The sequence below is a fragment of the Orussus abietinus genome, unplaced genomic scaffold (genome assembly GCF_000612105.2).
Source record: "Orussus abietinus isolate OABI.00-Male unplaced genomic scaffold, Oabi_2.0 scaffold177, whole genome shotgun sequence".
NCBI classification, from domain to species: domain Eukaryota; kingdom Metazoa; phylum Arthropoda; class Insecta; order Hymenoptera; family Orussidae; genus Orussus; species Orussus abietinus.
Window position 1 is genome coordinate 178,605 of NW_019394363.1, and position 13,275 is coordinate 191,879.

Consider the following 13,275-nt stretch of genomic DNA (forward strand, 5'->3'; position numbering starts at 1 on the left):
ACGGAGGATTATTGATCCCACCCTGTGCTTTGTGCAAAGTAGATCGGTTTGCAATATTCCTGACTGCCTAGATTATCGCTCGGAGAGTACGGGGTAAGCAACTTAATAAATCCAATTAGATTAATATACAAAGTTAATTTTAAAGTATCAAACTGTACGCTTATATTAAATCATCCATCTTTACATTGAAAAGTCACGTGAGAATTTAGATATCCCTAGGATATAATTGATATAGAGTCAATAGATATCAATATCCGTTACTTATATGTGTATTAACAAGAATGTCAATATTGTAACATTTACATCTTTCTAATTAACATTTTTATTGGAAGGATTGGTAGGTGTTTATTTTACCGATGATAATCGGATTTTGCGATTACTAGTTCCCCCGGCTTCCGCGAGATGACGACAGCGACGCCTCGAAAGCGCAACTCGTAGCGTCGCATACGTACAGTCTTACGCGTCCGGCGATACCAGGCGATATCTAGTGATATCCGTGGCCATCGCTAGCGGTAAATCTAGTTCGCCCAACGCCGTAGTCGACGAACGAAACAAGGAAGTCGCCTGTGCCCGCGTGGCATGACGAGTGCCTGTTAAAGCGTCCCGCTCCGACGGCTGCGACAGCTACGTCGGCTCCAAGTTCGACCATAACCTCTTCGCCTGGATCGACGAGTCTCTCGCGAGCGCGTACCTTCGTTCCGGATTTGCCTACATTCCCAGCTCGAATCGGGCCGATTCAAAGTTGTGAAACGATCGTAAGTACACATGTATACCTATTTAGACATAGCTACGTTATATCAGATTCTAATATCTAATATCTGAGTGTTATCGCATGAAAGAGACGGCGCCGGGTGTGAAGTAACTAGATCGTTCCGTTTGGGTTTCCCCAGCCGGCCTTAGCGGCGGTGTCAAATTAAATAAATAAATCTCTGCCCGATTGGACGCAATCGCAACGGTGAGTCGAAATCAGAAATAATGCGAGGCCTCAGAGTAGATTCAGCAGGACGTCTGGAGGCGGATGTGAACTAGGTGGAGAACGTACCTAAGCATTGCGTTTATATGTGTCAAGGTGAGACAAAATGAAGTCGCATCTAATCGTGCCGTAATCGGTGAATTGAAACTGGCGACGATGACGTTTGCTCTAGTTGAATGCTCGATTTTAAGGAGCCGATAGACTACGAGTACTGGAAATTGTATTGAATGTTTTTTTATTCTTTTTTAAATATATAAGAAAAATTTAACTGCTCATTTGGCACCTGCTTCAGGTGAGAATTGAGCGTATGCACAGAGAGTCGGCGTAAATTCGACGCCAAATTAGATACAGCAATCAGCTGGAATTTGGGCGAAATAACACCCACGACTACTGTGAAATGCCTTATCGCAAATGAGACTTTTATAAAGTGTGAGAGTATTGGTAACGAATTTTGCATCTTTTGCCTATCGCGTTGCCGAGCAACGCACGGAAGTGGTTACCTGCTGACGTGACACAATTAGTGGCTTGAAACTTGCTTCGTTGGCTACTACTGTTGGCTCCGATGCCAAAATATACAGGAAAATGGGGACCAACGAACACACTGAAGAAATTGTCCATTAAATAACATTAACACAGTAATATATTAACTCTCTTTCGATGAGACTTAATTTGTTTTCATTTTCAAAACATTCTGATGATCGAAAATTTTAAACAAGCAGATAATACTGGAAGCGGTACAGAATCATACTATGTTCCAGGGCTATAAAGCAATTTACTAGAAACCTGTAGAGCATGGAAACAATTGTAAATGACTTATTCACGAGGGAATTTTGTGTACTAATTCAATATGCCGATAGGCCCACGTTCATATCCGTATCGTTCTTCGTAATGATTATTATTTCTTTCTCTTCTGGAGGTCTTTTCCTAATCCCTCTAGGAAAGAGTAAGATCGTATCTGGGATTAATTATTGCACCAGAGATCTTTTTTCTTTTTCTCGATGCGGAGCATTGCTCGTGAGCTGAGCGTTAAAGCGGTCCGCAGTCTCAACTTAACTTTCCCTTGGTCTGGAGACCGAAAGGAGGTTTTGGTGCACTCCCGATACAGCGTGGAAAACGTCGAAAGTGGGTACGTGTCGACGACCGAGAAAACGGAAGGAGAGGGGTCGACGAACGAGGTCCGGCACGGAGATTTTTATCCGGGAAAATTGGAATTCCCCAGACCGTCTTCCGGGATGGAGAGTCTATACTCGGATTTCCAAAGTGTTCTTGAAGAGTGCTACAATCTTGAAGAGATCTCTACGGGTTTCTTTACCGCCGATGCGGATCTCCAGTCAGCGAAAGCGTCATAGAATGGAAATAACAGACTCCGAAAGAACAACTCCGGCAAGGTCGGATGTAAATTGGAGCCGACCTAATTACTGACGTTACAACACGTTCGTTTCGTGAGGTGGAGGTCAAATTGTAACCATAGTTTATTTCTGTTCTGCTTGGAGTTATACCTCTTTAAAAAAAAAAAAAGCAGTATATAGTGGGTGTTAAATCAACCCACTGTCACGTATCATGAGCAAACTCAGAACGGAACAGTGAAGCACCGATCGAGCGTTCGGTTTCGATACTCCTTACGGCTTATTCTCCGACACGGTACGAAGAGTCGTTCCGAACGTTTCGGTCGACTTCTTTACATATTAAAATGCCACTCCTCTACCCGCGTTGATACTGTAGACGTATTTCACGTGGAGCTTGCAAAAACAATTCTGGCCTTTCCCAGGATTGACTGCGGGGAATTGCAATTCGCACCTGCCGCGTAAACGACGACAAAGTGTATACAACTTAGTTCTCGTGAAAATGGCTTGATACGTCGTGAAGAAATACAATCAGGTTCGGGTTATGAAAATTCTTGCGTTTCCTAGCTTTTAGATTAACCTTTGATCGCGCTTAATTCAATCCACGGGGACTCTGAGACGGATCTTCCGTAAAACGCAGTATCGCCGCGACATTTAGAGTGCCGCCGATTGGGATAGAAAGTCAGCGGGACATTTCACGGAGTGAAATTGAAGTGCGCGGTACATAGACCGGGTCAATATTGTAGGTCGAATGTTTATATATCCCTGGGAAATCGACGAGTTTCTGCAAAATGGCCCGATCGTGACCGGAGCACCATTATCTCAGATAAACGACAGTTAAACCACGACTGTAGGAAGTTGTTAAAACCTGCGACATATGTATTTAGAATTTCTCCGTACATCCTTTACATCGTCCGCCGATGTTTCACCATCTCGTGACGAGCATCCCTTCGATACGTCTAAGTGCCCCTAATTAAATGAGCATAATTGCATTAAATTCTGTCTGTATTAACCAAGCGTCGTTTAAATCGATCGAGGCTTAACCGAGTTTAGCGACTCGAATCGACCTAACTGGATTTTACCTTCTAGGGTACGCTGAGAAAAAAAATAATATTAAACATTACCACGCGAGCTGTGAAACAGGCGTCAGCCCCTGAAAACTTGTGAAGTTACAACTTCTTTCTAAAGTTATTATTTTTATAGTACGTTATTACGTACCTACGTATTTTATATAATAATTTATATCACATCCCTTTTAAGGGCTAGCGCCTGACACAGCCATTGGGTAGGGACATAAGTTCGTGCCGTTTTTTTTTTTCACGTGCAAATTTGAATTTACGTCCCAACCCAATACTTTTCCTCAGTCTCAAATTCAAATAGCCTCCCCGCCGATCCACTCCAGGTCTCGACTAATCACCATCACGACTTCCTTCCAGATGCAAGTATCCGGCAGAGCCACGTCGCAGGGATCGATCGGCTGAAGTCGACGCCGATTCCCCGTTTAATGGAGACCCCAGGGACGACGACACCCGGATCCACCAGCGGCATCAGCCTCGCAGGGCGTCGCGACGCCCCTCCCCCTCCCGGGTCGCTTCCGCCGAAAGACCGACGTCGCCGCTGGCGACGGGGCCGTGGAAATGGCCGCGGAATCCGGAACCCTCCACTCCGGGGACTCGCGCATCCCCCGACCCTCTCCGACGCCGCTGCGTCGCTCGTTCAGCGCGCGCATGCGCGGTGAGCGCGACCCTGAGGCACCGACGGCGCCGCTGCGTGGCTTCAGCTCCGCGCTCTCCCGGAGTCGGCAGAGGCACGAGCTCGGGCTCGAGTACAGGATCCGAGTCCTCGAGCGACCCCAAGACCGAGCCCAGGACCTTCCCCGAGGGACTCTCGGGCCGTCCCCGCGCCTCCAGGAGCGCGACCGGCTCCACCAGCGGAGCGAGTTCCCGGTCATCACGGAGAATGGTGCCGACTCACCGCGACACCGCTCACTCGTGAGTACCGCTCCTTTCAGCGGGGACCAGGTGGAGACTTCCGCGGTAGCGGGACGTGCGACCACTAGGGAACATCCCGGTACCTGTTGCGACCCGTTGAATTCGTCGATGCTCACCTTGGCCTCGTAACCCATGCCGTGACTTCGCTCGGCTTCGACACGCACTTTAGCGTTATGCGTGACTACGCGTTGTTGCGTTGACGTAGATTAACGAGCCTGAACTCTTATCCGTTCCGTTATGAAAGCTCGCCGAGACTTGTGAGGGAAAATCTGTTTTGTCCATCGATTTCTTAGATAAGTCGGGATTTAGATATTGGATGTTCAGCGTGGTTTGAGAGATTCGATGAAGCGAGGTTTGGTCATTTGGATATGCGCGGTACTAGTGGAGTTTGCACTGGGGTGATGTGGCTTTTGCTTGTTTCACAGAGTTTGTCGCTGACGACGCCGCCACGGCCGCGACCAGGTCATGGAGCGGCTCGCACGGCGGCGACCACGCCGGCGACGGCGACCGACGAGAGCGACGTCGAGAGTGTCAAGAGCTATGGCAGCGCCTGCAGCACGGCCAGCGCCTGCGACCACGCGCACTTCGCCCTGAACGGCACCACCTGGTCGGGTCGGTCCCGCAAGTACGTCGTCCACTGCTCGAACAAGCCGGATGATAACGAACAGTACCTCACGCCGACCCAGCGCGCCGCTAGGCAACTTAGAAAATTCCAGGTAAACTTCGCGACCCGAAGAAGTACGTGAGGTCTCTCTTCGAAACCTACATGACATATTTAATATATTTTAAGTAAATCTCTAAATTTTAAATGTTTTGCTGCATAGACACTTTTAAGAGACGCCAAGAAGGAGATCGAGGACAAGGACCGCGAGATATTCCGATTGACGAAGGAGGTAGTGGAGTTACGTCTTTACAAGGCGTCCTTGAATAGTCCCGACGAGAGGACGGACAGCAGCGATGCGGTCACCGTCCGGGAGAACGACCCGTTCTCGCCGGAATCACCGACGAAGAATCTTCCAAACGAGGGATCCTTCGAGACGAGCAGGAGTCCGGAAGCCTCGGAAAGGAGAGCTCCTTTGGACTTTCCCTCTTCCTCGGCAGACTCGGGCCATTACGAGGATGGATCCGTGCACTCGAAGGACTCCTTGCAGGTCGTTGATGTACCAAGTGCCATTTCCGGCAACGATGTCGTCTCCGACCGAGAAAGGTGTCGGCTTGTCGACCATTACGAAAGTAGGATCGAGGAAATGCACCGGAGGCACGTGGACGAGCTGCAGGATCTGAAGCAGAAGCACAACGATAAGGTTGATAGTTTTCTTTCTCCAGTGAGACCGACATGTCCGTGGTTCGCCAACGCATTCGTCTTTTAGGTGGAAAACCTGCTGCAGCAGATCTCCGAGCTGAATACCAGGTGCTGTGATCTACGTCCGTCCTTGGATGAAGCGGAGAAACGCAATCGAGAGTTGAGCGCAGAGCTGGAGACGATCAAGCTCGAGCTCGATGAAAGGAAGGCTCTGCTGGATGAGCAGGAGGAAAGAAACAAATGTATGTACCTGAAAATGTACGCGAAAGGCCAGGAAGCAGCCCGACTCGAGCAGGCGGAGCAGGTGAGGTTTTTTTTCCTCGTTTCCTTTTTTTGCACTTTATGTAAATACGGGTAATGACTTCATTCCCTTTTCAAGTACTTCATTGAAGCAATTTCCATGCCCCTTCTGTGGGTCGATGTCTGCGTGCAAAGAATATTCATTTAACGTCCATTGTACAAATGAAATTAAATTTAATCGAGCTCATCAAGGAATCTCGGTGTCGTAGATGGTGCAGAACGCCCGACAGCCGCAGCAGAAGGTCTCCGTAGCGGAGCTCCTCCAACAGCTGACGGTGACCCAAGCCGAGCTGGACAACGTCAAGGTAAGGACGAATCCATCCAGCTCCGGGCACAAAGACTCGAGAGCGCTCGAAACGACACGACGACGGTGCCTAAACCTGTCTGCCTATCCTAAAACCAAGGCAAGACATTCGCGAACGATGATCCTGCCTTTGAGTTCCACTCGAGTCGTTCGAGTCCCTCGACTCCTGAATTTGCGGCCCTGGGCGACCTGACCTAGCTAAAACGGTGTCCTTTCGCGTATGTAAATATGCGAGGTTTGCCGTTTGAAGCAGCTCCTCGCCCAGGTCCATCCCTGTGGACAGGTACTAACGATTCCACCCGTTCTGCCACATGCCGGTCCTAGTTCCAGGAGACGAGCTGCTCGGCCGATCGTGGCCCGCGTTTGTTAACCGCCCAGGAGGCTGTTTCTCTCTGGGTCCTTGGCACTCGTAAGGTCTGTATCCCTTGCTCCACTGGCCTCGCAAACGATTTCCCCACGTACTTCCTTTGCTGCCACTTCGCTCTGCGTAGTTCACCCTAGAGGCACAGCGAGTCACACGAGCCATCCCCTCCACGTTTCGTACCCCGGTTCCCCTGTTGTCGCCGGCGCCGTCGTCGTCGTTAACGTCCTCGTTGTCGCTACCGGCGACGATCGAGTTCAGACTCTCGCTGAATAGAAGACATAGAAATGGGTCGGAGACGTGGAAACGTAAGCAGATTTTGAAACCTTTGTATATCTTCTGTCGCTAAAATAGATATTAGAAATGAAGCAGTATCCGCGACACTTGACCGTGAAACGTAAGGTGAAGAAAAATCGACCTACTCCACTTATTACTGGTATATAATTGGTATCCAGATGTTGAGTAAATATCGAAGCAGGTTTTCGTGTTTTTTTTTTATTCCATCTCCGAAGCCTTCTACTCTGCGAGAGAATGCAACGACATTCCTTTTCTTCCTGTCAGACGAGTGCATGCCCTTTGCCCAGCAGTCGGCACGCATCCAACGCAGTTGTTATTATGCAAGTATTGTTTATGTAAAACAAAGATGTAGTATGGTAAGTTGGGAGCACTTGGAAGAAACAGCCTCTTCGTTAGGTCGGTGAGCACGCACGCTTTTGACGGTATTATTGTTTTGTACGGCGAAACAGCGCATGACTGAAATTTAGAACTTTCATGGAATGACGTCCAGTGTTTTATTTATTATTCATATTTAGTCCTCTGCCCGTTAAGTCCAATCTGCTCGACTAAAGATAAGTCGTCGTGAATATCTGTTACTTTGTTTTGCATGAATAAGCAGTACAATGCGTCGTAGTTAACTCGAGTAGATGAAGCTACTTTTATTTGAGGATCTAGATAAATCAGAACACCAAATATGTCTCATCCAAAGAACGTTCCAAATTTCAGCCACGTGTAGGCCTGGCACGCTTGCTTCCCTGTAGAATGCAAGGCAATTCCGCCTTTGTGTCATCAAAACGTGATTTTTAATATAAACTGAAGTTCAAGGTTCATTCGCAAAAAGAAAAACAACTTCGCGATATTGCGACGAAATCTTATCCAGTTCCCCCTCTTGTGTTTCATGTCTTGTTTTATTGGGAATACCGATATTCTCCCAAGAATCGATATCAAATTCTTTTTTTAAGTAAAACATTGCCTAGAAAAAGAAAAATGGTACTATAATGATCTAGATAAATGAATGCTAAGGATGTACAGATTTCTTTTAATATTTATTGTAATCATACAGATGCAATGCGTGCACTCGAATAGTACTCATCATTTCTCTCTTATGATTCTGTAATAGGATTGTTAATAACTCATAATACATTTTTGTGCGATATCAGGCAATGTATCGGCGTGTCGTGGAAGCGAAGAGCAACCAAGGAGCCCTCGATCCAGAAATCACGTTGCAGTTCCTGAAATCAGCGATTTACTACTTCCTAACGGATAAAGAGAATCACCACGGTCACCTGAATGCCATCGAAAGTATTCTGGGCTTTACAGACACCGAGAAGCTTAACATCGATAAGATCTACAGGTCAGCGAGGAAATGATTCCTGTGTTAATTAACCTAGCGAAGAGTACCGTTCTTTCGGAGATATTCGCATTCGTCAACGAAGCCACTAATATTTTGACGGTTCAAAGTCGGATTTGAATTTTCTTACTTTCACATAAACCGTTTCGCAAAAGAAATTCTGATGCAAGGTCTGTGTGTGATTTAATGATAGCGATTTTTATTGGAAATGGTTTCTCTAGGAACATTTTGGCGATGATCCAGAAACTGAATTGGATAATAAAAGTATTCCTTGTATATCATTGATGCACACAACAAAGGCTTTGATATGTCGGATAAATGCTGGTTGGATTTTATTTAGATCAGCAACACGTGGATTCGTTTTTAAGGACGCAATAACTTTTATGGGCCTCGCACCCTACTTAGTTTACCGGATGAAAATGGAGGTTCCATTGCCTTAATATTAAGTTTCTGTTATAATCACGACTTGCATAGGAAAATGCACCTCACATTCCATAGTAGCAAACCGATTGTGGTAGCTACTGTTTTTAATATGGGCGCTGGTGTATCTTATTTTCATCACGAAGAGCAGCTTCTTTCAGTACAGATATTAATATAGTGTTTTAAAAGAACTGAAGTGCCAACTGAATGTTTCATTTTCGAACTACTGGTAGTCATTAGCGTTAGCGTGTGCAGGAGTATAGTGCAATTAGAATCATGTATGGGAATGATTCAAACTCTTCGAGTTTATACCAAAGTTTATAGGACTAACCATTTTTTTTTTTCTTTTCTTTTTCTCGACCTGTTAATTGACAATGATCGTTAGTCTCGTGACCTTTAGTACGAGAAAACGCGAGAGCTCCGAAAGAATCGCTTCTCCTCGACGGAACAGGGCACTGTATATACACTTAGCTGCTAATTTCGCGTACACGGAAACGCTGAGAAAGTAATTATCGGTAAATTACTACACTTTCGTTACTTGGCATTGAAGGAAGATGGCTGTGCACTTTCACGCGTTCTCACTTTCCTTTCGTTATTACATGTTCAATTCTTTGTACTCGGGATCGAAGGTGAAAATGCAAGTGGATTCTACTAGATTATTTCCTTGTCCAGTACCTTATAAAGTATGTAGGGCATTGTATTCAATTAGAGCATTGTCTTTACATTATACACTAAGGTATTACAGCACCATCCTTTGGCGGTTAACCCATTGAAGTAAAAGCAAACGTAATTGCAAATACATCGCGTTTATCTTTTGCCATGTACTTGAAATTGCGCTAGATTGAAATTGTGCTTTGGAATTAACATCCTGGACGAAATAAGTAGTCAAAGGCTTTAATGGGTTAATATTACTGTCGATGCTACGTGACTTTCAATTCCGACTAGTTTCCTCGAAAATTTTATTGCCGGCAATGTCATTGATCGCCAATAGCCGATCGTGTCATTTTTATTTGTATATTCTTCCGATCGAACTAGTTAAATGTCGGATAATTTTGCAACATAAATTATATCAATGATTTTTAATATTCCATGGAATCACCACTTGCTCTATAGTATTTGATGCATTCTTGCAAGACCAAACGTATAAGCAATTAATGATTGACGGACCTGAATGCGTGTCCTAAAGTTGGCTGTTATAGACCATTTTTTGCCGATTGGGAAATATTAAGAAAATTTAAGGAGTGCCGAGCGTTATATCTTTTCCCATATCAGCTACAGGATAGCTGGAAATTTTATTGACCTTGTTACCTGATATTATCATTTATCATGGAAACGTTTCGTGGGGAATTCAACGATATTTCTTTAAAGATAAAATCTCAATCCTAAACGGAGGAAAGCATATCATATTTGAGTTAGACCAGTTAAGACCTTACAATTCTCATACAATGATAAAACCTACATATTAAATTTACGCTCCGCGTATTTTCAAAATTACTTGGTTTATTTTTCTACACGAAGTTTTATTCGTTGGGTTTATTCGATTATCAAGTACTTCCGTTTTGCTATGAAATGATTGTTAATGACGATCTTCAAGAAATATCGTAGGAATTCTGTGATAGGAGTAAGGAAAGATTTTATTGGTGTAATGCGGCGACCTACGTAAACTACGAATTAGAAGTCCATCGACATGGCGTCCAGGTAGGGTAAAAAATAAGGAGACTGACATATGGAAATATCTTGCCTTGTATAATGCTCGATATTATCGGATTAGCTAAATAAAAGTTTTTCAAAGGACTCGCAGCAGCGGGAAGGGGACGCGCGTCGCTTTCGACGTGTGGAGTGTCTCTATTGCGGGTCGGTAGAGATATCCACGTCTATCTTTACTGCAGAATTTTTTTAACCGATTCTCTGCTTTGCAGAAGTAAACCGCATATCAAGAATTATGAAGCTATCATTTTAGGAGCCTCTATGGCACTTCTACGCAGCTGCTCTATATGAAGCGAAGCGTTTTATTTTAATGTTATTTAGCAAGAAAAAAACACACTTCACCGAAGGCATGATTGTCACTTTTCATGTGTCATATTAAGTGAATGTTAAATGTTTCATTATTAGATAAAACACAAGTTTTGTTTATCATTGGGAATAAAAAGCAGCTCAACTTCGGGTATGACGACCTAACAATGGTTCCTGTTCGAGAGATGTGTATGCTGAAGTTCTTTTGCACTACATAAACATTGTAACAATTCTTGTGATAGAATGCCAGCGATGGCTTTTGGAAAGCGACGTTTGCGTTTCATGGTTACATGGTAAAGTACGAAGTGGTGTAATATTTAATTTATGAATCACTTTTAATATGTAGTATTTCAATGCGGTATCAAAACCAGTTCCTCCAACAGCTTTGTTTGCGCACTAGTAGTCTAATTCTGAACAGTAAATCATTTGAATAAACAAATGATGTATTGCATGACGAAAACAATTCTCTTAAGTATTTTTCCAACACCTAACCTCCCTGAATAATTATACTCCTTCAAAAAGCATTATTACAACCTTACTCTAGGAATGCTGTGCTTGTTTTACAAGAATAAGGGCGAATATTAACAATGAAAACAACATCTAGATTTTTTTGGGTTTTTATAAGTCAATAGTAAAATACAATGTATATTACTTTTTGCCTGCTAATATTATACCATCATACTTCTGTTGGAACCATTTCATCGCATCTTCCTTGGTAAGTCTGTGTTGGAAACCAACTTTACCCGTCTTCCTTCTCCTGTGAGCTACGTTGAAGCCTGGCGAGGAAATGAAAAGAAATAGTGAGTTACGAAAAAAAAAGATATAATACTTGAAATAATAAATTTAAACAAAATGTTGCTCTCTTCTAGTAACACACCCAGTAGCATAAGTGGGCATGAGTTGCAATTAGAAAGCAATTTTTCTAGCACGGATTTTAAGAATTGGCAGATATTCCTTAGTTCAGAAATATCTACTCGATACCAGACAACGTGCACATTAATTATACAGAATTCTAAAAACCATAAGAATTTTAACTGCCATTTACTGTAATGCTCATTTATATAACAAGATTGAAAATTATTTTGGAGGTTAAGTAGGAAACAATGAACTATAATTTTATCCGTATCTCGTAACATTATAAATCCCATTATAAAAAAATTGTTCCTATCCAGAAATAATTTAAGAGGATTACAAGAACACAAAAACAATTGAGCTGGCATAATCTGTTGTGTTACCTATAATTGGAAATATATAACATATATGAAATATACTTACCAGGACGCCCCAGAACAACGTAAAAGTCCAAGCCATAGATACCAATGCTTGGATCATATTTGATTCCTAAATCAATATGTTCTTGAATGCCAAAGCCAAAATTGCCAGTACCAGAGAAATTTTCTTTACGAAGCTCATACTCCCGCACCTACAAAAAATTGTTAAAATGAAAGTTAAATCGATTTTTAATAAATTTGATACATTAAAAATGCACGATGTAATAATTCTACCTTCAGACCACGTTCCAAGATCTCTTCAGCTTTAGCTCCACGCACTGTACAGTGAACAGCAATTTTTTCATTACGACGTATACCAAAAGAACGTACAGTGTAACGAGCTTTGGAAAACACTGGCTGCTGACCCGTCAACTGCTCCAAAACCTAAATTATAAAACGGGCCACTTAGTTTAGAGCAAAAACAAATAAATGAATAAGTTTATCGATAGTAAACGCTTTGCAAATGCTACAAAAGAAATAAAAATTCTAATTTAATTCATATTTACCTTGGCAGCACGGGTGAGCCTATCACCAGATTCTCCCACACAGATATTCAGGCAAAGCTTCCGAATTCGCACCTCGCGCATCACATTTTTTGACGCATCTTTGGGCTCCTTCTTTTGCTTCCTCTCAGGGACTTTCTTTGGCTCCTGAAATTGTGCCATTATATTATTACAAAACTCGGCGAAAATAGATTAACACGAGGTAATGCAGTTACGAAAAGTGACTGTGTGAAGAGTTAGATCTCCAAGCTGATCGTTAATGCAGGTTTCGCCTGCTGCCAGAAAACAAAATCCTAACCTCATTCTAACTCGCAATGTAAAGAACTCAAATTAGCTAACATCCACAAATGAATACAACTTGCTCTTGAACGACACAATAAAATCTCGTAACGTTAAATTGGTTTTTTACATTATCAGCCGATGGCTGTGATATTTAGTGATTTCAAAGAACATAATCCACGCTGCTCCGTTACACTCACCGCCATTGTGGAGAGGAAAAGGAAACTCGACCGAACCGCCCTCTGGTGAAACTGAATTCTCGACAGCGGAACCAGAGATGAGCAGAGATGAGTTGGGAGATTGCTCACGGGCAGGGTCGTTCGATCGCATCCTGTGCTGCCCTCTGGTTCATACGTTAGCTTTCACCGTTTTTTGCCCCCAAGGGCGGCACAACGAATTTCTGATATTGAGCTCGCGCACTCGCGATAACGGTACCATCTACCAGTGACCGTTGGCGGCTCACGTACTCGTGACGGTAATACCATGCGGCAGTTGACGGTGGTGCCTTACCTACGCTTACCGACACTGCTCGCTCTTGATGGTAAAGGAAGAAACTCGTGACGCTCCATATGACTTTATCTACTTAT

The 13,275-nt window shown here is 43.7% G+C and overlaps 2 protein-coding genes across 4 annotated transcripts; one reads left to right on the forward strand and one right to left on the reverse strand.

Moving 5' to 3' along the window:
- Window positions 1-57: 57 nt before the first annotated feature.
- LOC105701356 (myosin-3) lies at window positions 58-11,095 on the forward strand. 2 transcript variants are annotated; one of them, XM_012428039.2, is made up of 8 exons: window positions 58-755; window positions 3,753-4,307; window positions 4,733-5,023; window positions 5,132-5,611; window positions 5,678-5,914; window positions 6,120-6,215; window positions 6,539-6,628; window positions 8,012-11,095. In XM_012428039.2, exons 2-8 carry the CDS (start codon window positions 3,954-3,956, stop codon window positions 8,219-8,221), a joined length of 1,758 nt encoding a protein of 585 aa, XP_012283462.1. In that variant the 5' UTR covers window positions 58-755; window positions 3,753-3,953; the 3' UTR covers window positions 8,222-11,095. The 2 variants fall into 2 exon arrangements, with proteins under 2 accessions (XP_012283462.1, XP_012283470.1); XM_012428047.2 differs by lacking the exon at window positions 6,539-6,628.
- A 141-nt stretch (window positions 11,096-11,236) lies between these two features.
- LOC105701367 (60S ribosomal protein L11) lies at window positions 11,237-13,001 on the reverse strand. 2 transcript variants are annotated; one of them, XM_012428069.2, is made up of 5 exons: window positions 12,889-13,001; window positions 12,413-12,556; window positions 12,141-12,290; window positions 11,911-12,058; window positions 11,237-11,411 (listed from the first exon to the last, which is right to left on the reverse strand). In XM_012428069.2, exons 1-5 carry the CDS (start codon window positions 12,892-12,894, stop codon window positions 11,284-11,286), a joined length of 576 nt encoding a protein of 191 aa, XP_012283492.1. In that variant the 5' UTR covers window positions 12,895-13,001; the 3' UTR covers window positions 11,237-11,283. The 2 variants fall into 2 exon arrangements, with proteins under 2 accessions (XP_012283492.1, XP_012283499.1); XM_012428076.2 differs by lacking the exon at window positions 12,889-13,001 and adding an exon at window positions 12,708-12,800.
- Between the last annotated feature and the right edge of the window lie 274 nt (window positions 13,002-13,275).